At 47.2% G+C, this 21,824-nt stretch overlaps 2 protein-coding genes across 3 annotated transcripts in view; both read right to left on the reverse strand.

Annotated features, from left to right (window-relative positions):
- Positions 1-10,584: 10,584 nt before the first annotated feature.
- cdca7a (cell division cycle associated 7a) lies at positions 10,585-14,155 on the reverse strand. Of its 2 annotated transcripts, none has more exons than XM_084688789.1 (10): positions 13,854-14,155; positions 13,237-13,374; positions 13,000-13,122; positions 12,635-12,853; positions 12,450-12,527; positions 12,172-12,363; positions 11,947-12,078; positions 11,663-11,812; positions 11,414-11,550; positions 10,585-10,874 (listed from the first exon to the last, which is right to left on the reverse strand). In XM_084688789.1, the coding sequence occupies exons 1-10, from the start codon at positions 13,872-13,874 to the stop codon at positions 10,838-10,840; spliced, it is 1,227 nt and encodes a 408-aa protein (XP_084544915.1). In that variant the 5' UTR covers positions 13,875-14,155; the 3' UTR covers positions 10,585-10,837. The 2 variants fall into 2 exon arrangements, with proteins under 2 accessions (XP_084544915.1, XP_084544914.1); XM_084688788.1 differs by having other exon boundaries at positions 11,947-12,081.
- A 140-nt stretch (positions 14,156-14,295) lies between these two features.
- map3k20a (mitogen-activated protein kinase kinase kinase 20a) overlaps positions 14,296-21,824 on the reverse strand; it is a 22,271-nt gene continuing 14,742 nt past the window's right edge. Inside the window, exons 12-20 of the mRNA XM_084688787.1 lie at positions 19,457-19,501; positions 19,322-19,352; positions 19,024-19,163; positions 18,807-18,869; positions 18,422-18,511; positions 16,354-16,470; positions 16,086-16,160; positions 15,627-15,777; positions 14,296-15,340 (exon numbers count right to left, since the gene is read on the reverse strand). Coding sequence (XP_084544913.1) covers positions 14,649-15,340; positions 15,627-15,777; positions 16,086-16,160; positions 16,354-16,470; positions 18,422-18,511; positions 18,807-18,869; positions 19,024-19,163; positions 19,322-19,352; positions 19,457-19,501 — 1,404 coding nt within the window. The 3' untranslated portion in view covers positions 14,296-14,648. The remainder of the gene's footprint in view (positions 15,341-15,626; positions 15,778-16,085; positions 16,161-16,353; positions 16,471-18,421; positions 18,512-18,806; positions 18,870-19,023; positions 19,164-19,321; positions 19,353-19,456; positions 19,502-21,824) is intronic.

Consider the following 21,824-nt stretch of genomic DNA (forward strand, 5'->3'; position numbering starts at 1 on the left):
ACGTTTCTACGGTCTGCATATTTCTGCCTTCCAGATAGTAATGCAATTAAGCCCAACATTTTTTTCCTCCTCAAAATTGCTTAAATAGATGTAATTAGGGAATCCATGTTTTGATGAGGGGAGCCGAATCTAAAAAATATGCATACAACAGTGCAGAATATATATCATCGAGAATCATTCGGTTTGTCTGGTTGTACTGGTACTTTACAACTATAAGTCAGTCTTACATCCAGGAAAAGTTAGTGGTCCTATTCAACATTTAAAATTCACGGTAATGAACAAGCGAGAGTTGAAATTCAACCGATATTATGATCTCCCCATCTGGTTCACTGTCCCTGAGATGTTAACAAAATTGCCGTACTAGAGTGACTGAGGATAAACTTGTCTCTTCTAGAAGTGTGGAATCCTGTATGTAAGCTTGTGAATACATGGATGGCTTCTCATGTATGTGGGATACCATGAAGTGATTGTTCTGTGTTGACAACAGCTGCATCCCAATCAGGAAGTAAAGTTGTTGTCGTCATGGCAGTCAAGCCAGAAGGCTGAGGGAGAGTGTGGAAACTTGTGGCGGCACATCAGTGTGACAACTGGGTGCCGCAGGATGGTGTCCCAATCGTCCATGATCAGTTACAATAGAAATAAATAATTCATGGTGGAGGAAATGAGTCTAATTAGCAGGCAGTTTGGGTCCTTTGATAAAGCTGAGCACTAATTCTGTGAAGGGCAGGAAACTCTGTCACCAGTCAGCCCTGAACAGATTAGCATCTATTATGAATGAGGGACAGGCAGCCTGGTGGAACCAAGTGTGTCCGAGAGACAAACTTAATAACTCCTGCAGTGGGGACCACCCCCCCCACCACCAGCTCCATGGGAGAGAGAACCCTCTCTCCCTTTATCGCGCTCTGTCGCTCTTTCTCTCTTACTATCTCCTTCTCTCTTTCTCTTGCTCTGTCTCCTTCTCTTGCGCACTCTCTCTTTTTCTCTCTTTCTCTCTCTTTATCTCTGTCTCTCCCTCTCTCCCCCCTCTCTCTCCCCCTCTCTCTCTCTCCCCTCTCTGTCTCTCCCTCTCTCCCTCTCTCTCTCCCCCTCTCCCTCTCTCTCTCTGTCTCTCCCCCTCTCTCTCCCTCTCTCTCTCTCTCTCTCTCTCTCTCTGTCTCTCCCTCTCTCCCCCCTCTCTCTCTGTCTCTCCCTCTCTCCCCCTCTCTCTCTCTCTGTCTCCCCCTCTCTCTCCCCCTCTCTCTCTCTGTCTCTCCCTCTCTCCCCCTCTCTCTCTCTCTCTCTGTCTCCCCCTCTCTCTCCCCCTCTCTCTCTCTGTCTCTCCCTCTTTCCCCCTCTCTCTCTCTGTCTTTCCCTCTCTCCCCCTCTCTCTCCCCCTCTCTCTCTCTGTCTTTCCCTCCCTCCCCCTCTCTCCCCCCCTATCTCTCGCTGTCTCTCCCTCTCTCTCTCTGTCTCTCCCTCTCTCCCCCCCTCTCTCTTTGTCTCTCCCTCTCTCCCCCTCTCTCTCTCTGTCTCCCCCTCTCTCTCTCCGTCTCTCCCTCTCCCCCCCTCTCTCTCTCTGTCTTTCCCTCCCTCCCCCTCTCTCTCCCCCTCTCTCTCTCTGTCTTTCCCTCTCTCCCCCTCTCTCTCTCTCTCTCCCTCTCTCTGTCTCTCCCTCTCTCCCCCTCTCTCTCTCTGTCTCTCCCTCCCTCTGTGACTGCATACCACAGGCTGTGGTGTGCAGGTCGTAGCATGCCGCTGCAGTGTAATCCTCTCCTCCTCTGTCTGTCATCCTGACAGCTGTGGAAGCACATTCACCATGCAGCGTTTAGACACATCCGTCGTGTTCAACACCACTTTGGCACAAAACAAACCTATAACTCAAACATTGCTCTCTGGCATAGCTCAGAGCCTCAGCGATTCACGAGTATGTAAAGATTATCATTTGTGTGTGTGTGTCATACTACTCGTTGTGTCTTGCAGGATGTGGTGTTTTTAGATGCGTTCAGATATGTTCTGTAGGATGATTTTGTCTGTGTCAAAGGACCTGATCATGTTTCTCTCCCCCTGTGAGAGCCAGACACGCGTGTGCGTGGTGATGACGTGTGTGAGGTGGCGAGGCCAGGCAAAGGCTCCGCAGGGTGTCAGGGGGGGGGGCACACAGGGGGGAGGGGGCACTGTCAGGAGTTCACTGGAAAAGATAACAATAAATGGCTAATAATGACACTTAATGAGCTTGATTAAGTTGATTTGTTAGGGAGAGAAAAAATGAAGTAGCAAAGGGTGGATGTAGGCCATGTGGTGAGAGATTCGTTTTAATAGATAGGAAATTCTACAGGGGCTTTGGAACACAATGGGGCTGCGGGACAAATTAGCGTAAGGTACAAAGGGATGCGAAATGAATTCTTGCCAGACATATTTGAGATAATTAGGTGAAGCGAAACACAATCTCTCATTCATCTGAGCACACAAGCATGTTAAATAATTTTCAATACACTTTTTAAGCGCTCTCGGATTGATAGTTTTACAGATATTCTATGGCTAGGTTGATTATTTTGAGTGCACATGCTCTTGCGGGAACAGGCAGCACATGTTCCTACTATGGATGTGGTAATGACTGTCAGATAATTATCCTTCCTACACAGTGTGTCGACGGCTGCAGAATTTCTGCCATTTCTTCAAATAATTGTCTCTGATTGGGTGGAAGTGTTCATATACTGCTCATATAGGCTCTCTCCGGCATGCACAGTATTGATGGAAGTTATTACTGGATGTACATGCTCTTAAATGACTTTTGTAAACAAACCACGATATCACCCCGAAGTTTCTGCGCGGCTTTGAATATGCCTCTCCCAATTTTCCTTCGAAAGCGGCAGAAAAGTCAGATGAAGGGAAGTTTAATTAAGTAAGAACCTGTTGAGGAAGATTTCCAATCATGGTCTTCAGAATGAGTGCATTCAGAGTATTCATCTCCAGGCAATATGCTCTCTCTTTATCCAGTGTGAGCTGGAGCTCTCGAGGGACCTTCGTTAATTGAATACATTAAAGGAGAGTGCCTGGGGGCTTTATTTATTTTCCTCCTCTCCGTCTCAGACTTGTTTAAAGAAGACCAACTGCTGCCGTTTAGTCCTTCCAGAGTAGTAGGCTCTCAACACTGGGAGTGATGTGCAGCTGTGGTGGAGACTGCCGGCCTGGTGGAATCCACACAGTTATTTACTCATCACAGACCCCCGAGAAAGACTAGCTTCTCCGTTTGGCAGATGTTCAACTACGCTGCTTCGCCGTAGCCGGTGTTGCCCCGCGCCGCGCAGACATGAGCCTGGTCGCGGGTCTCTGTTTCCCTCTCTGTACCGTCGAGCAATGTTTACATCTTCACGTTTATGCGGGGCATGTCTTTTGTTCTGTGGAACGACATGGACTTGTCCATGGTTTTCAGCCTTTGAACCTGGAGGCTGTCGTGTGACCCATGATGACTTGAAACCCTTTAGAACATTTGCCCAGGACCAACGTTCAGCCTGTCAGGAGGAACCACCGTTCCTCCAGACGTGTTCCTCCTCCCATGCAGCCTGTGCTTATCTGCTGCTGGTCATGCTGCCCCCACCAGCAGGGCTGCCCATGGACACCAGCCCTCTCGTTCATCAACACCCTCCAGTAAGATCTTAAAATGCCCCTTCTCTGCTGCAGTGCTCTACCTGCCAGGACACGTCTCTGTCCATCCCAGGCAGCTAACTCATTAGGATTCAGTCTTGCGTGTACGAACACCATGTTTGTCGACTTACCTTGTCTGTCGACGGATGTTTGAGACGGGCGCGGACACGTGGCGGTGTGCTTGGACCTGGAGATAGGGATGTCACGTCCTGTTGGGACGCCAGACGCCGGACTTGCCCTCCAGGAGACAGCAGATCAGTTCCCAGAGGGCCGCTCATCAGTCACCGCGCTCGCCGCCACCCTCGTCCCATTCGTCTCACGGACGTGGGGAACTTTCAAGCACATGCGTAAGCCCATTAATAACATGACACGCTATTCATCTTTCGGGTAGCAGAATTAATTCCCCCACTATTGCGTAATTGTTCATTTTTGTCAATTGACTCCAGCCTTCTCCTATGTGGTCCAGTGTTCAACGTTTTAGTCTGCAGTTCTGGGGATTTTTACGGTGTTGATGCAGTTTCAGATAAAAAAAAAAAAAAAACATTTTAAGACTTTTGATCAAAGTATTTTTTGCTGCCTTTTCTTCACAGTACCTGTGTCCTACCAAGCATGTAAACTGTGGTTACAAAGCAAAGTAAAAAGATATCCTTTTACTGTCTTTGAACATCAATCGACCTAGCCACAATTCACAGTGAATATGTAAAACACTGTAATTTGAAGACTGAGATCCCTTTTAATAAAGAGACGAAAGCGAGATTTAAAATGAACACGGTGATTAAGAGAAAATGTGGCGGGCATTTATATAGCAGGACTGCAGATAATGAATAAAGATTCATGCTTTAGACCCAAGTTTTAATTTTGCACAAAATGTGCCTGATGTAGGCAGCATTTAATCACCTTACTGACAGGAGTAACTGCTTTCATTTAACCTTGACTGAAGATCATGAATTCTAACGCATTTAATTGGATACATCATTTAACAGAATGAACAGAGCAAATTTTCCCCAATTCAAAGGCTCTGATTGACAGACAGTGGCAGTAAGGCCCGCCACAATTAAAGCTGATCTGTATTCACTGCCCCCGTCACCCAGAGCCATAAGTGATGTGACTCTGTTTGATCATTGCTGCGGAGAAACTTTGTTGAACTTCACCTTGTTTTGAAAGGGATAGACGCTCACTGTAAGGCAAAGGTTGGGGGTGTGGGTGTGGGTGGGGGTGGGGCTCTGTGATGGGGACACATACGAGCGCTTGTGTGCGAGGCCTCTGTCTCCCCAACCTCTGTCCAGGCAGCCTTCACCCTGACAGGGACTTGACAGCACAAAAGAAAACACTGCTAGTCTCACGCCATTATGTTTATTATCTCCATCATGGCTTAATTGAAATGTTTCAAAATCAAGGAAACGACAATGCCGTCTTTCCGAGACATTGGAAATAATGACATTGTCTCACAGCCCTCTGCAGACAATTGCCCTAGTGATGTGAAAAACTGTGTCAAGTGCCGTACAGTGAAATGTGTTGCAGACACTTAATTGTTTTCTTGCTTTTGACTCCAGAGAGAACAAATTCAATCTGTGAGCCAGACATTTCCTCTGTGTGGAAGCCTAACCAGCCAAAGCCTGTTTGGTTAAGCAACCAAGCTCCAGGGTTAAATTTCATATTTAGCAATTACAGTTTTTTTTCTAACAAAAATGTAATGTGTTATTTAAATGAGCACAGCTTTGGGATATTTCAGCTACTCATCCTACACAGTGCCTCCAGGAGATGGTTTAAAAAAAAAAAAATTAAGAAAAACAATAGGATGTAGGGTACTGACATTTGAACATTTGAATGTCATGGAATATTGTCCATGTGTAAACAATTCTGTTGAGTGTATTCCTTGAGATGACTCATGTGGCTAAACTCTGTACCGTGTCGTTCTGTATTCTGTAAGCTTGTGTAGTCCACACCAGACTGCCTCACATCAGTCCATAGTAAAAATCTGTCCACGGATGTTGCAACTGGGAAACTGTAGGGTGACACGTAGTGGTTTACACCAGCTGGAGTTGATCACGGCTGACGTTTTAGAACAGAAGAAAGGCATGTTAAAGGAAATGCAGATTAAGGAGACCAAAATCAAATCCAGTGAAGTGTTGTTCATTCGGCTTCACCACAATAATACAAACCATGTGCGCTGCTTTTAAGTGGTGCAAATAATCTCAAGATTATAGAGTGGTCTCTGGTGCTAATTGTCTAAGAGCTCTCTTCTTTCTCGTCAATTAATCCTATTTTTGAAAGGCTACCTCGCATGTTTGAGCTGGATATTGTCAACTGTTCGCTTTCGAGAAGTTGTTTAACTCCAACAGCCATGACATATTGACTGTTTCATCATGTGTGGTCAGAATACAAAAAACATTAAAAAACATAATAGCCTCAGAGCAACCATAGCACATCAGATGAAAGATGTAGAAATATGTTTGGGAACTTGGGCTGCAGAGAAGTACTGTGATATGCCTGTTTTTTTAGGCTTTAACATTAAAACTAGGTTTGAGGAGGAACAGTTCACATGCGAATGTGTAAGATATTTGATGAATACATCAGACCCAAAGCTTCATTACAAGCATCTGGGCCAAGTCTAACCCCTGTATCAATCTCCAAGAACAGTTTCCAGGTCGTAGCCCAGGGGGAAGGTTGAACGTCATAGAGAAAAGTAGAGTCTGTTCATCTGTGCAATGAGCTGGTCAACCTACAAGGTCAAAATCTAAATGGAGGCTTCTGTAAAAACTCCATTCCACACATCCCTGGACCCCCCCCTCTCCACCCTCCATCACCCTGCTTTCCCCCCCCTCTCCACCCTCCATCACCCTGCTTTCCCCCCCTCTCCACCTTCCATCACCCTGCTTTCCCCCCCTCTCCACCCTCCATCACCCTGCTTTCCCCCTCTCTCCACCCTCCATCACCCTGCTTTTGCCCTCTCTCCCCTATTCTGTAAAACAGGGCAATCTAGTCAGTCAGCATGGGTTAATGGAGACAGGAGATATTACAGGGCAGAGGAGCATGCAAAGGTGCTTTCATGACTGATTGATATTGTTGGGTTTAAGACTATAATATTAAACAAATGGTCCATTGAGAAGGAGTAGCTGCCATTGTAATGGTTGAAGTCCTTGATGTGGGAAAATTGACTGCAGCATGTCAGTCATTGTTTTTGTGTGAATGGAAGGCATTTTTTCTTTAATTTTTTACACCATATCTTTCTGCTGTATTGGTGCAATGTCCATGATTTGATCTCAACAATCTACTTACATTTGGTCAGTCATTACGTATTGGGATGTTAGACAACCTGCTGTTTATTGACATGGTTGTGTACTGACTCAATTTACACACAAGCATATTTCACACATAGCTGGTTCAGAAAGACAATCATCAAAGTTTTGTGGTGTAAACATGGACTGAAATGTGCCCTTAAATCCCTGTTGACAAGGCAAACAGTTTTATATTGTTGTTTGGTTCCATGTTAACCTCCGCACAGCAAACAAGACAAACTGACGAGATTAGTTCCAGGCATAACTTTTGTTTCCAGACAAACTTTGAGATAGCTTTTTGCTTTTCAAAGCGTGGCGGAACATTCACAACAGGATTGGTGTTGAGGCATCATTAAATCACTCGTGCAGTCGTGCTTTGAAAACATTCTCCATTTATTTTGCAGACAACATTTTTGAAACCATAAAGTTGTGGTGACTTAACTCTGGAGCAGCTTGAGGTGCTGAATTTGAGTATATTTTGAGGCAGGTTTTCTTCTGACAGTAACTCTCAGTGGATCCACACCTCACACACCTGTCTGTGCGTTCTGGATCCACAAGCTTCTGTGAAATGTTGTCTGCGCTGCAGGAGTGAATGTAATGAAGTGCAGCTGAGAAGATGACAGTGCTCTCTTTCGTTTGTTCATGGTGTGTGTCGATGTTGTATGTTTATATGATCCTGTTTACTTCGTCAACTAAATGAAGATTTGTAGAAGATTTGACAAAGTTGAAACTCCCAGGAAGTTTTCTTAAGTGTATAGTCGCCTGTATTAGAGCTCCCCCTTCAGGTACAGCATGGGACAGCGTAATGGCAATTTTAACTGAGGAATGGTGAGTATCAGAATTATCTTGAATAGAGGGAAACAAAAAAATGTAAAATTATGAGTTTATTTGAGTTTTTTCTTATCCAAATGTTGTGGTGTCCAGTAGATTTCACTACAATTAAGGGATCTAAAATCAACACAAAATGTATTAAATTCTGTGGAAAAAAAATATTTTTTTCTTTTCTTTTGACGGTGCAAAATAAATATCTCACACTGTACACTTTCTTACAGTTGCATGAGCAGGTATGTACTTGCTTCAATGCACGTAGATGCATCTTAAAGAACCCTAAACATTTGTCTTAAATCTGCCCTTTTCGAAGACAAAGAGCAGCTTTAAGGATGCATGCAGAAATAACAGAATTGTCAAGTTCAGCGGCTGCCTGATGTGTTTTTCCCCCTCTGTGAAGAATTCTCTATTTATAATGTCATCTTATCAGGCTCTCTCTGAAGGCTCCAGCAAGTGCACTTATGCCTTCCTTTGTTAGGGTGAGTTGGCAATTTCCTCAGGGATGGAACAACTGCAGGCAGCCTTTTTCCTTGATAATGTCCCTGACACCTGGACCAAACTGCTGTTTCCATCAGTGCTCAGGAGGAAGCAGGCGGTAAGAAACATGTCATAAGGCTCCTGCCACCTAGTCACTCACTGTGCATCAACAGCACTCTCCCCACTCCACTTTTCACAACACGGGGGTCAGAGCCAGAGGAAGACTCGCATCTAGAAACTTCCGTCGGCACAAGAAAGTATGAAAAGGGAGAGGTTTGGTGTGAATGTCTGAATCCTCCTATCCTAGAATGTCCTCTGCTGGCTGTCGTCCACGGTGCAGTGTCTGGCTCCTCAGGGGGACTGGCATGTACAGGAAACCTGGTTATTAGGAAGCCAACTGGAAGGGTGTTTATTAAGGAGGCCTGACAGATGTTCTCTACATTGTAATTAATCTGTTGATTTTGACCCACGGATCCCATAGAGAACCTGCTCTGCATGTTCCATTTACTCAGTTCCTCCTCTGGCTGCAGTCAGTAGAAGCCTGCAGGACACTCGAGAAAATTAACAGCAATTTAACCACCCTGCGGCCGTAATGAAAATATCAGTCAATCAAACAAAATATGGGAACCACGTGAAAACACGAGCCACGTAAATGACACAATGACGGGCGTACGACCTCCGCACGCTGCCAGGGCAAACGAGCCCCTCTCCCACCCCCCACCAGCGGCATCGTCAGGGTAACAAGGATGTCATTGTTGCCGCTCTAATTCCTGGCGCTAGCCTGGCAGAGCGGGACGTTCTTGGGCTGCTGCTGGCCTGCAGGTCCGGTGATGGAGTGCCTACGGCTGGACACGGGGCAGGCCTCGGGCTCCGTGTAGCTGCTCAGTGTGGCATGGTACTCAGGGCACTTCAACCCCCAGGCCCTTCTCACAGGTACCAGACAGCCCGCCGCCGCGCGCTGCTCATTTACTGCTACACTGGTTTTCATAATTAGCGCCGCAAGGCCTCATTAAATCCGCTCTAATGAATAAATATTGTATTTCATAGCCTGATTACCAGATCAGCTCAATGCTTGAGCGTCGTAAACAATTATTTCCCTAAATATTCATCACCCCAAAGTGGATGATCATTGGTATTTAATACCGGTATTTTCAAGTGCATCTTTATTATGCTAATAATAGTTTTTGAAAGATTCGTTTCTGGGAAAGAAAAAGAAAAGATACTTCGCAAAAAATGAATGACATTTCTGAACAGAGCGACGAAAATGTTTTCTGATGTATAAAGCAGGGCAACCTGAAAAGCCTTGTTTGGTGGATGTCTGTACAACATCTTGGCTCATGCAGAACATGTAATACCATGGAATCAATCGTGAATTAACTTAAAACACGCCTCATTTTATTCATGAACTTTGTTCTTTTAAATACCAACAACTCTTTTTGTAAGCAAGTATTTACCCTAGAATATGTGTTTCTATGGTCACCACATTGCTCCTTGTGTAATAAGTATACTTCCTAAATACATTCTTTTTACAGTAAATGTTAAGTAGGTGAAAATGTGACAACCCCCAATAGACTGAAAGAATAACTGATAATAGTACAACAGGAAGCTCTTCTGAAGGATAAACTAGAACTTAAGATGAAGCTTTCCCTCCTGCACTGCAAAGCGAGAACACTTCTCAAGGTCTTAAGTGTAAACAACGATCCTCTTGCAGGTCATACGAAACACATGAAGACCAGACCACACATGGCTCCCTTTGTGCACATGTCCTGGGTAATGCCAGACTGCTTCTCTAGAAGCACAGCCGGAAACCACATACCCACCTGAGTGACAACACAGAACATTACTATTTACACTGCTGCAGAACAGAAAGAAAAAGACCCAAGACCCAAGTGCAAAGCGAGAAGGTGCTTTAATAGGATAAAATGATTTACAGGTATGAGATTCCCATTAGAGTCTGCTAATTGTTTCCACACCATTAGTGACAGTTATCTAATGAAGGATTTAACCAGGCGCTGTAGTATATCGCACAGTCCTCCTGGACTCGAGAGAGAGAGAGAGAGAGAGAGAGAGAGACAGAGAGAGAGACAGAGAGAGAGAAGAGCCAGGGCCCCCATACGCAGTACCCTGTCTACCCTAGCCACCTCTGGGGCATTATGGGATATTGGTGGACTTCTAAGCAGCTCGTGAAGTTGGGAAGAACAGGGCTGAACTAACGATGCTTTCAAATACAGCAGGAGAACCTTGGATGGAAGCTGAGCGTCGTAACGTTAACGCGAATGCTAGTCGTCATTCAGAGTCAACTTTTAAGAGAACATGTCCTTTTGATCGGAACATTCAGAAAAAAAAGGTTAAAAAGCTTGGCTACACATAATCTACCTCAGGGTAGGATTTCATGTTTTTTCCTTTGGGAGACATTTCATATCCAAACGGTTGTGTGAACTTCATACATTTAAAACAATGTAAAAAAGAAACGCATCATGAATCATCTTTTTTTCCGTCATAAGAATGACAACCGATTTGCTTGGACATATTGATTAAAAGCAAAAATCACAATTGAGAAGGTCCACAGGAAGAGTGGGCGGGGCTAGGGGCGGGGCTGTGGGCGGGGCTGTGTTTGCTCGGTCCACAGTTCACTCGCACTCGCTCTCAGCCAGCTCTTTCTTCAGACTGCAAAGAAGAAAAGAAAAAAACACTTCCGTTTACCATCCAGCTCCGGGCTGCACACAGCGCCGTGGCAGAGATCGAGGGAGAGAGAGCACTAACAGGGCAGTAGAGAGAGAAAGAGCACTAACAGGGCAGTAGAGAAGGAGAGAGAGCACTATCAGGGCAGTAGAGAGAGAGAGAGCACTGAGAGGGCAGTAGAGAGAGAGAGAGAGAGCACTAACAGGGCAGTAGAGAAGGAGAGAGAGCACTATCAGGGCAGTAGAGAGAGAGAGCACTGAGAGGGCAGTAGAGAGAGAGAGAGCACTAACAGGGCAGTAGAGAAGGAGAGAGAGCACTAACAGGGCAGTAGAGAGAGAGAGAACACTGAGAGGGCAGTAGAGAGAGAGAGAGAGAGAGAGCACTAACAGGGCAGCAGAGAGAGGGAGAGAGAGCACTAACAGGGCAGTAGAGAGGGAGGGAGGGAGAGAGAGAGAGAGAGAGAGCACTAACAGGGCAGTAGAGAGGGAGAGAGAGCACTAACAGGGAGTAGAGAGGGAGGTTACCTTTTCAGGTAGGCGTGGACATTGTCGTGCCCGTGGTATTTGGCCAGGTAGACCAGCACGCCGGTGGCACAGCGACCCTCACGCGCTCTGCAGAAGCTGCAGTTACAGATCCCTCTGCACGGAGGGCAGGTCCACTCCTACACACACACACACACACACACACACACACACCGCACACACAGTCAGACCAGACAGTTCCACCAGCCCACCCCTGTGATGTGTGGTCTGGGAGAGTGGAGCGCTACTCACCGGATCCAGCAGGGCGTCTCGAACTTCCTCTCCGTAGCGGTTGCGGAGACACGGGCCACAGAACTGCCCCCTCACGCCCACACACTCTGGGTTGCGGCAGTTGGTCTTGGTGTCGGTCGTCTTCTGGCGACACTGGTGGCAAGTAGAACCCTGTGGGGGAGGGGGGGGGGGAGGGGGGGGCACAACAGGAAACACTTTAGGATTTGAACAACTCATATTAAATAGAGTTTAATCTGTCCTATGACAGTGGACGTCTTGCTTTGCAGACCCCTGGGGGAACTCACGTAGCAGCTGTTGTAAACCTTCTCCCTGACGTTGGTGCAGATGAGGTCCAGCTCGTCCTGGGAGATGTCGTCCACCGGGCGCACCACGTGAGGAATGGCCATCACGCCGCTGTAGCTGCGCCTCCGCGGCTCCTGCTGGGAAACGGACAGCGAACGCGACGTCAGCACGCGACGCAGACCCGGCGGGCCCGGGGCGCAGAGCGCGACGTCGACGGGGACACTCACCGTCTCGTCCGCCTCCTCGTAGTGACGGCTCCTGCGCACCATGCTGAACTTGTCCTCGGGGTCATCCTCGGAGGCCGGGCTGGGGGGTCCGTCCACCAGGGAGCGCGAGCGGGTGTGGGGACGAGAGCAGCGCTCAGGGTTCCTCCTGCGGGGGGCGGGGCCTCCGGGGGACTGGCGGGGGGCGCGGCGAGGCTGCAGGGAACGACGACACGGCGGTCAGGTTCGGTCGAAACTCGAGTGTCGTTCCTCGCGTCCCAACGTGTTTGGCTTTCACTCACCATGTTGATCATAGACATGGTCATCCGTCTTGGGAGAAGCCCGGGCATCTTGTTCAGTTCTGCCATCAGTTTAGCGAGCTGTGAGGAAATACACAAGACACGGTCAGCAAACAAGCGTCACTCGGGGGTTTAAAAAAACAAATGTTTTGAAGCTCTTGACGCTGAGGGGAGTGAGAGCATCGTACCATAGCCTTGTTCTCCTTGATGTTGAGCGCCCTCTTATCCATGAAGTTCTCCTCCGGTTCCGAGTCGGGCTGAGGCTCTCTAGGCTGTTGCAGGGGCTCCGATGCCGGCCTCTTCTTCTGGGTCGCCCTCTTGGTGGGGAACTTCATGGCAACCTTCAGCACACCGGCACGACGGCCTCTCTGACGAGGCGCAGGCGATTCTGAGTCAGAGTCCACGTTCTAAAACACGGTGCGTTGACGCGAGTGAGTACGTTGTTGTGAATAACCGTGTAAAGCGTGCGGATGGGGGATTGTTCTGAGGTACCGAGTTGCCGTTTTGGGGTCTGCTAGCTTGGCCGCTAGCTTGTGTTGAACAAAATGCTCACCATGGCGCTCATGTCTTTGCTGAAGGCGTTCTCCTCAAAGGCGCTGAGGGCCTCCTCTTCTGGTGTGGCTTCAAACACCTTGGCTCTCGGGGCCAATCTCTGGGCCTGTCTTAGGCTCCTCCTCTGTGGACAGACACATCAGGTTCATATGCCTGGTCGTGGCTGAGAACAACACAAGCAATCCAGTCAAATACATCATGTGAGCAGTGCCGACTGAAACGGCCTGTTTTTCCGTACCGTGTTAGCATAGCCTCCGTCTGAGCCAAAGCTATCGCAACTGTCATCTGAGCCCGAGGAGGAGGATGTCTCCATGGGAACCAATGGCACGCTACGGAAGCTCCTCAAACTCATCCTGGTGGCGGGAGACTGAGGAGCCTGCGGAGGGGGGAGGGGTCAGCAAAGACTCCTCGGTGCAGAGCAGACTAGGTAGGCTAAAACAAACAGGGTGGGGTCGAGGAGCCACATTTGACTCGGATAATATAAAAAGTAAGACAGGGGCTCATACAGGCAATAGACTTTGAACCCTGGCAAACATTAGTTAGCTAAGCTTGTAGGCTATAGCTCGCCAATAAACCCGGTGGTGGTCGAAGTAGCCATGTGGTGTGCAGACACTGCCTTACATGTAATGATCAATAATACCATGATCCCGCATTTAATTAACGTTATAACTGTGCAGTTATTGGTAACCACATCGATGGCTAAAGGGAGCTATATTTAAATAAGCAGGCCTGCCCAAAAAAGTTTCGTGCAAATACGCCTATTACTTAGCTACTACACGGTCTAAACCCCAATAATGTATTCAACTCTGTTCCCATTAATATAAAACTGCAGCTTCTAATATCATTATTGCTTACCTTAGAGCAGGAAGGACGCATTTTCTTCGGCAAGTTTAAAAAAAAAGGTTTGTTAAAGCTCCTTGGATCTGCAGTCTGCTGCTCCTCAGCACTTTCCAGAGAAACTTTCCAACTCAGCAGAAGACCAGGCTGTTGATTTCGCGCGCCAGGAAATTGTCCTGGAAGCAATGTAGACTGAAAACTTTTAAACGCTTAATCAAATGAAAAACCTCGACGAAAAAAATAAGGAGTTTTCATCAATTCCATTTCATATGTTTCCATGGAGATTTGATCTTGTTTTTGTTTTTTAAATAGCGCCATATGTTTTTGTCGTAAGAGTAACGGACATGTTACCTTTCAAGAACTTCTCGTGGCGCGAAATGTTCAGCTTAAAGATTTACATAAACGGCGGGTAAATACCACGTCCTAACACGACCAAAAACTGATGTCTTACGAGACTAACTGAAGAATGTAAATATATTTGATTGACATTATACAGATTTTCCATCATTCTAATCTTCAATTTAAAAAGAAATCAATTTATAGTATATTTACAAACATAGGATATTGTGTTTTTGACATTTTACAAACTTACACAACATAATAGTGCCACCTCATTCAGCATGTATAGATACCAAGTAAATAAGAAAAATACCTGTTCACTCTGATCTTAACAGGGTATTTTATGTTTAAAATAAACATACAAAGAGAAACTACTTTCTGAATGTGCCCCACATGACAAATTATGACATAGTTAACATAGTTCACCCCATTCAGTTAGTGTCAAATATATGATCGCATGGTCGTGAACAGTCCTCAGCTTCGACCCCGGCCACGCCCCCCCCTTCGACCTCGACCTCTGACCTGCTTATTGTCTTGACGTGGTAATTTCTTCTGACGCTCCACTTTGATCCACCCCCCCTCGCTGACTTTAGCCTCCCCTCTCTCAGCAGGGGGGTCTTCAACGTCAAATGAAATGCCAGGGATCGGTCTGGGGCGGTTCTGAGGCACCGAGCTGGAGCTGTTTGACCTGGACCTCCCAGCCTGCTGAGAGCCTCCCCTGTACCTGGTAGCGGTAAAGTTTCCCCTCGTCTGAGTAGTCCTCAGGTCCTGATAGTCCGGCCCTTTGACGGTGAGCGTGTTGCCAAAGTAGCCGTGTCGGCGGTAGTCGTGCACGGCGCCGGCACTGAGCGGGCGCTCCCTCTCCGAGGCGCTCTCCGAGGTGGTGCTGGAGGGGCTGCTGCCCTTCGACCCCAGGTGGAGGGAGGACAGCTTGGAGGAGAGGCTGGCGGTGGGGGAGGAGCTGCGGGAGTCGGACCAGGCGGGGAGGGAGGAGCGGCTGGGGGACTTCCGCACGGCGGCGGCGTACGACGACGCCTGTTCAGACAGGAAGTGAGGTAGAGTGTGGGGGTCGGAGCCTCTGGACGGGCCCCGAGTCACCGGCTGCTGTCCTGACGGGCCCTTCAGCTGCCTCAGCCTCAGCTTGGACATCCACTGGGGGTCCACGTCTGATACAGCACACACACACTGAAGGGTTAGGCTTCGGAAATGGGTCACAAGCCGCCATCACACACTCTAAGGCACTAGGGCAATGTTTTTATGATAGGTTTCTCAAGTAAATCACCTTTCACAATGAAAGAACGCAATATACGGTAGTTCTGATTAATCTGCGAAGTGAATTACATTTCGCAATGAAACACATTCTTGACATCCATCGAGCACATTTTTGTCAAATCTTGAATGTATTTTTGACAATGACAGGATGCGTCTCAGTAGGACAGCAGAGCGGGTTACCTGAGTTGGACCTGCTCCTGGGCCGGCCCTCTGTGTTGGCCGCTGAGGTCTCTACCACCAGCTCCACTGTCCTGATCTCATCACACCCGCTGGTGGAGTTCCACTTCACAGCATGGGTGTGCCTGGTGGATCTGGGGGATCTGACATCGCTCTGAGCCCAGGGAGGATGGGGAACAGCCAGTTAGGTCATCACCGAGGCTGGGAAACTAGTGCTCGCTTACTGTTGTGCTAGCTAGCATCTATACAGAATCTAAATGTTGTCTTAGATGTTTTTCGTTTTTTTGTTGTCTTGTTCATTAGTGTGTGAGTAAAAAAAAAAAAAATCAATATCAGGAGTGATAATTGTTTTTGTCTTTTTGTAAATTAATTTCTGAAAGCATTTTTGATGTACTTTTTTGTTCATGGTGCCTAAGACTTTTGCACAGTACTATAGCTGTCTACTACCTTGTCCTGACTCACCTCATAATTTACAATGCAGTCAATAACCGAGGTCTCCTGGAGCCCGACTATCCATCTGTCCATCACAAATGGTGGCTGAAAGGCATTGGAGTCAATATTTATAGCTGTAGTTTCAATTCAATTACGCTTATGTTTTCAAAGAAATGTCCTAGATATCCACAATAATAACGTCCCAAATCATGTTGCAAGCAACCCTTTCATTCATTAGAAAGTGTTATTCAGGCGGTTCATGCTGGGCATGGTCTATCCGTCATCCACATGATCCAACCTTGGTCATCTTCACAACCTCCACATCGGGCCGGTTGGCGTGAAAGGTCACATCCTTGATGTACGCTATTGCAACGTCATCGCCGTCTAGTTCCATGTACATTTTCCACTTGCAGTCCTTAAAACAAAATAATGCTGTGAAATATTGCAAGTGGTTGGATTGTAATGACATTTGCCATCAGGAAAGATTGTGAAACTCATGAAAAGTTCAGAATATCTCAGCTTCTGGGTACTAAAAGCTGCAGTGCCTAAACCAACAGCACAGCCTAGAGGTAGACAGATGGTACTGGACGATACAGACTGAAGAAGCCAATTGGTGACACAACAAAGGATATCAAAAGACATTTCAGAACTGGCTTCTTATCGTTCATTTAGAAAACAAGTTTAGAGTTTAGAAAACAAGTGATGTCAGATCCAAAACATAACCCTAACAACTTACACCTTTCCTTAAAGACATGACGGTTGTCTAATGAATGGCAATGTTCTGTAACCCCATAAGGACCATTGTGGTTTTTCCGTGGCACCCTTGTGATTTCGGTTACACGGCCATTTCAGTTATGATAATATTATTCCTGTTGGTTCCAAATAAACGCTGGATTTCTGTCCGTTGCTGCATGAGTGACACAGATCAAACCCTCGCTAGGAGGCTCAAATCTGAGCAGAGCCCCGAATCCCACTCCTCCTGCATACTGCATGCTGACAAAGCAGTGATGATTCCACCGGGACACCAAAGCCCAACCACGAGGCCACAGGTCACCGCTTAACCACACAGGGTTCTCCGCGCAGGCCAATCCATTGTGTCGGGATCACAGAGAGACATCAGAGGGGCTGACACCCTTGTCTGGGGAGCCGCAGCCTTCTCCAGCAGCCTCCCATGGGGCCCGGTGCACCCTCCCCCAGGGGGCCCGGACTGGGGCTCCAAAGAGGGGAGCGTCGGGGGGGCCCCAGGCTCAGAGGCACACCGGTGGCCCTGCGCTGGCCTTACGAGGGCCCCTGGATGGCCACACTGGGCCCAGGGTCCACGCTAGTCCAATCACTCCAGCAGAAACAATGTCTGGTAATGATGCCGAGGACCCAAGTGCGTTTAATGACAACTCATACATAATTCAGCACCTTTCACTTGGCTGCGCGGTGATATCCTCATTAGTAGGGGACCCTCGGTGCCTGTCAGATGGTGGTCGCACAATCGCAGGCCCTCATTTTGTCTTTGAGAAGTGCAGCTGCTTCCATGACACCGCCAGCAAAGAGGGGCGAAGGAAAAAGAAAAAAACACCAGCGCGGGTTTGTTTTATTTAGTGCAAAAAACCTTCCAGTTTGTAAAAACAAGGCTGACACAGAACCTGACACCAGGCAGGGGAAAATAATTAGCTCTCATTTTCTCAGCCTCCTGTTTCCTTCTCCCCGCTGTGTTTTCTACCCACTAAACCACCACATGTCAGAAGAAATGGGAGGCAATTAGCAGGCTCGTTTCAGCCCCGCCGAACGCACTGAAAGGGGACTATTTATGATGGGACAATGAACAGCTGAAAGATTAAATAACATTTGCCTTTTAAAAAGAAAATGACTTCTGGCTAAATGGGCTATTTTTGATTAAATTCAAACAGCAAGTGGAGAGCCAGCCTTTCTCCACCGTTGGAGACTCTAACAAAGGACTGTGTGCAAGTGGGGGTGGATGTGATGCATGGCTCTGGATGAAATATTTTATTCATGTGGTTTTTCTTGGAAGTCGACGGCTAGCGAGGGCGAATGTGGTCTGGGTAAATATTTGCTGGAGTCTGATAGGGACTTGATGGGCATCCTTACTCGGAGTAAAACGACATCTCGAAGAAGAGCTGTTTGATCTTGACATTCTAGAGGATCAAACCTTTCTTGTCGACAAGTTACTACCTTATCTGGGAAGTTTTTAGATAGATCCTTTTTGGACTGTAGAGATTGATCAACCGATGAGTTCAAATGTATGACAAAGCAATGAAAACCTTCTTTCAGAAGAATGAATATCCTTGTTCACAAAGATATATTGATCACCGTGCCTTGCTGTCACACACCTGTACTGTAACATTGAGACCTACCGAGGGACCTGTTCCTGGTTTGAAGTGGTATCCAAACACCAGCTCCAGGTTCACGATCTTCTTCCGCTCTTCCTCCTCCGCCCACTCGTCCTGCGGGCGAGAGACCACCAGCATGAACCACGCTGTCACCCTTTCCAACATCCACACACCTTGAGATCCACAGGGGTCTCTCACCCCCTTTCTATCGATACGTCACTGCACGTTTACATTTGACACGTTACTCCTTTAGCACAAGCTTCCATCCAAAGCGACGTAGAAACGGGGAAGGTAGAATGCACTGCAGAGGAACAATGCTTCCGTAATATGTTGTTTTAGGTCGCTGGTAAATTCATGAAAAATGAACATTGAAATAAAGAGAAAATGAATGATGAAAACAGCACATTACCTTCATCAAAGGAGGGAAATGCATAAGGCCCAGGTAGTCATTAGCCAACTTCTCAATCTCGCTCTGCCGAGGGAAGAAGGTGATTAGGCACTCCATCAACCCCTATACCCTGCATGTATTTTCTCAGCCACAAACCCTACATTTAGGCCTTTCACCCTCATCGGAACAGTACGACGTGATGCACTCGTTGGTGCTAGTTAGCCGTGTATAATGCTACCTTCAGATGCATGATGTGACCCTTGGATCTGACCCCCAGGTCTCGCATGTCTGCTTCCGTGAGCAGCAGCAGGCTCTTGCCTGTGATGTGGTTCTCCTTGAAGAGGTCAGCATACAACTGCATGCCACATGCGACGTCGCCTGAGGAGAACAAGAACACAGCGGCTGACTCTAATGAAAAACACCCTCCCAGACAGTGACCAGGTACGGCGCGCTAATGACGCGCGAGAGGTGCCCGATATGCAAATCGATGCGGCGGAGTTGGGACCATTTGGCGCTGGACGTTTATCTGATCGTACCTCCGCCAAATATCTGCTCCATCCAAAAGTGCTGCGGGTGTAAAGGAAGGACAGACGTTAGCGCACGGTGAGGTTGCCCTGCTGGTTCTGAGGCTTCGTGGTGTGGGTGGGGCAGGAGTACTTGTTGATACTGACCACTTGTTCCTCGGTCCAGGCGTGGATTTCCAGCGTGGGGAGCAGCTGTGTGACAAACAGAGGACTAAGAGGAATAGCACAAAGGAATGCTGCTCAGGTCCACATTTCCATATGTAATCGGCACATTTCGAAACAGCGCCTGGGTATTTGCATGTGCCCTAGATGTTTGTGTTCTGATTGAGGTCTCGGGTTAAGCATTTGTGCACAGCAACCCGATGGACAAAGCTGACTACAGCAGGGAGCCAAAACATACAGGAAGGTTTCTCTCCCCGAACACCACCATTTAGCTAGTGATTCTTACACCATAATCTAGATTTTTTTTAAATGATAGATATTCTAGTGGAATGCAGTCCAGTTCCAGAGTTTGAGAAACAAATATTGAGAAATAATGTTGCTGAAGTCCCACCCCAGGGACGAACATGTCCATCCGACGTCTCTGCTGTAAACCCATTTGAATGATAAATCATGTCTCGCTCGTTACATTATGATCCGGCACAAATACGCCAGCCAAAATAAGGACTTGATCATAATGATCTGGAGGCTAGTGTGTGGTGGCAGAGACTGTACGGAGAAGAGCAGAGGGGAAGATGAGTAGATGAATGACTAATCTCCCGCATTCACTCTTTGCTTCCCACGGCATCTGACAACAGCGCAGAGTACGAGACGAATGCCAATCTCAACAGATCCACATTCAAAGGGGCCATTTCAGAATCAGCGCCATAGACTTCTGGGCCGCCAGACGCTCCTAAACTCTCTCACCCCAGCTGCAGTTTCCCGCCTACTCCAGGGGTACGGTTCGGAAGTAAACACATTCAAAAACACTCCCCCACTGCCAAAGTTCCATTACAGATATGGCCTAATTAGAGTGACATAATATTACATTTCGAGCAGCCATATTGTATTTCACAAATGACATGCCTTCCTACTTTTATTAAAATCCAAAGCATGCTGTTGACAAAAGGGAAACAGATCTTAGCAGTGAGGGCAGGGGAAGGGGAAAAGTCAGCAGAAATTGCACGGCAATTGAAATGCCATTCACAGTCGAGGGGAGTTTTTAGTAGTTCAAACAATCCTGCCCCCATGAGGTGAGGGAGCACAATGTTCCCATGAGAATAAACAGAACACAACCAGGGGAGCTGCAGGAGAGATTAGAAACCTGGAGACTCCGCCAGTTTGATTATAAAGACATGTTGTTGTACAGTTGATGGTCGGACGGCACCTCCGCTATCTTCTTGTTGTCAGGCGCGAACGTAAAACTGAAACAGCGAGGACAGAAGTCTAACATTGATGATCTGGACTCATAAGGACAGATGAGCACATGAAGAGATCACAAAGACTTAAAGCAAGAAGGTTGATTACATAACGAGAAAAGTTTATTGAAAAAGAAACAAAGACAATAAGCAAAGATGTCGTGGGAGCTGTGTGTTCTATGCTGTGCCCGGTGTTCTGATGGCACATCTGAAACTTAGGAATAGTCATGGACCAATACTTATAAAGACGCTTAAGCTTAAACAAGAATCCTGCATTTAACAAGTATGACAGCGAACGCTACATATCAAAAACACCTTTAAAAGTGGTTGACTTTCACACTAGGAAGTGTATGCATGTGTTATAGTCTGTGTCAGTCGATGTTTGTGTGATTAGATCCTTTTTTATCGTTAGAACAACATTTCAATACTCTGAACTTGTTGATTTAGGGCATATCACCTCAGAATGCCTCTTCCGCTAGTCAGAGCCTTCATAAATGTTTAAGACAGTTTACATGAAAGCTACATCTGAACTACAACCGTAAGCGATTGGATAATGGCTCTTTTGGGAGTGGAAAACATTGGCCAGTCGAGGCAATGACATTCAGCTCACGGGCGACCCCAGAAGGGAGCTATTTGATACAGACGTCCCAATTTATATAAACCGATTATACGACTTCGCTGGAGATCCAGATCTCGCCCGTTCTCCGGTTCTACCGGGGACATTGAGCGTGGCGGCGGCGTCTCTCCGTTCTGTTGGTGACACGACTCCGGGTCAGCCGGGGGGGGGTGGACACAAGATGTGCTTTCTCCTCCCGGCGCGAGACTGCGTCTCAGTGACTGCACTCCACCACATACAGAACAAATTGGCCAATCTTAATGTCAGCAAAATGTCACTTCATTATAAAAGCTTTGCCTCCTCTCTGCGACAGCCTCACACCTCGCACGGCCCTTTCTGCACAGCATGGGACTATACATCCGGTACATTAGGCATAAATGACACCTGTGAGGACGGAGTGGGCTGAGGGGTTCCAATAGGTTCTGCTTGTGAGTGTAGTACATCGCTATGCAACAACCGGTGTCTTTGGAAGGAATAACACAACTGAAGAAAATGTTTTGTT

This window comes from Hypomesus nipponensis, chromosome 23 (assembly GCF_054491055.1).
Source record: "Hypomesus nipponensis isolate SF chromosome 23, ASM5449105v1, whole genome shotgun sequence".
NCBI lineage: Eukaryota > Metazoa > Chordata > Actinopteri > Osmeriformes > Osmeridae > Hypomesus > Hypomesus nipponensis.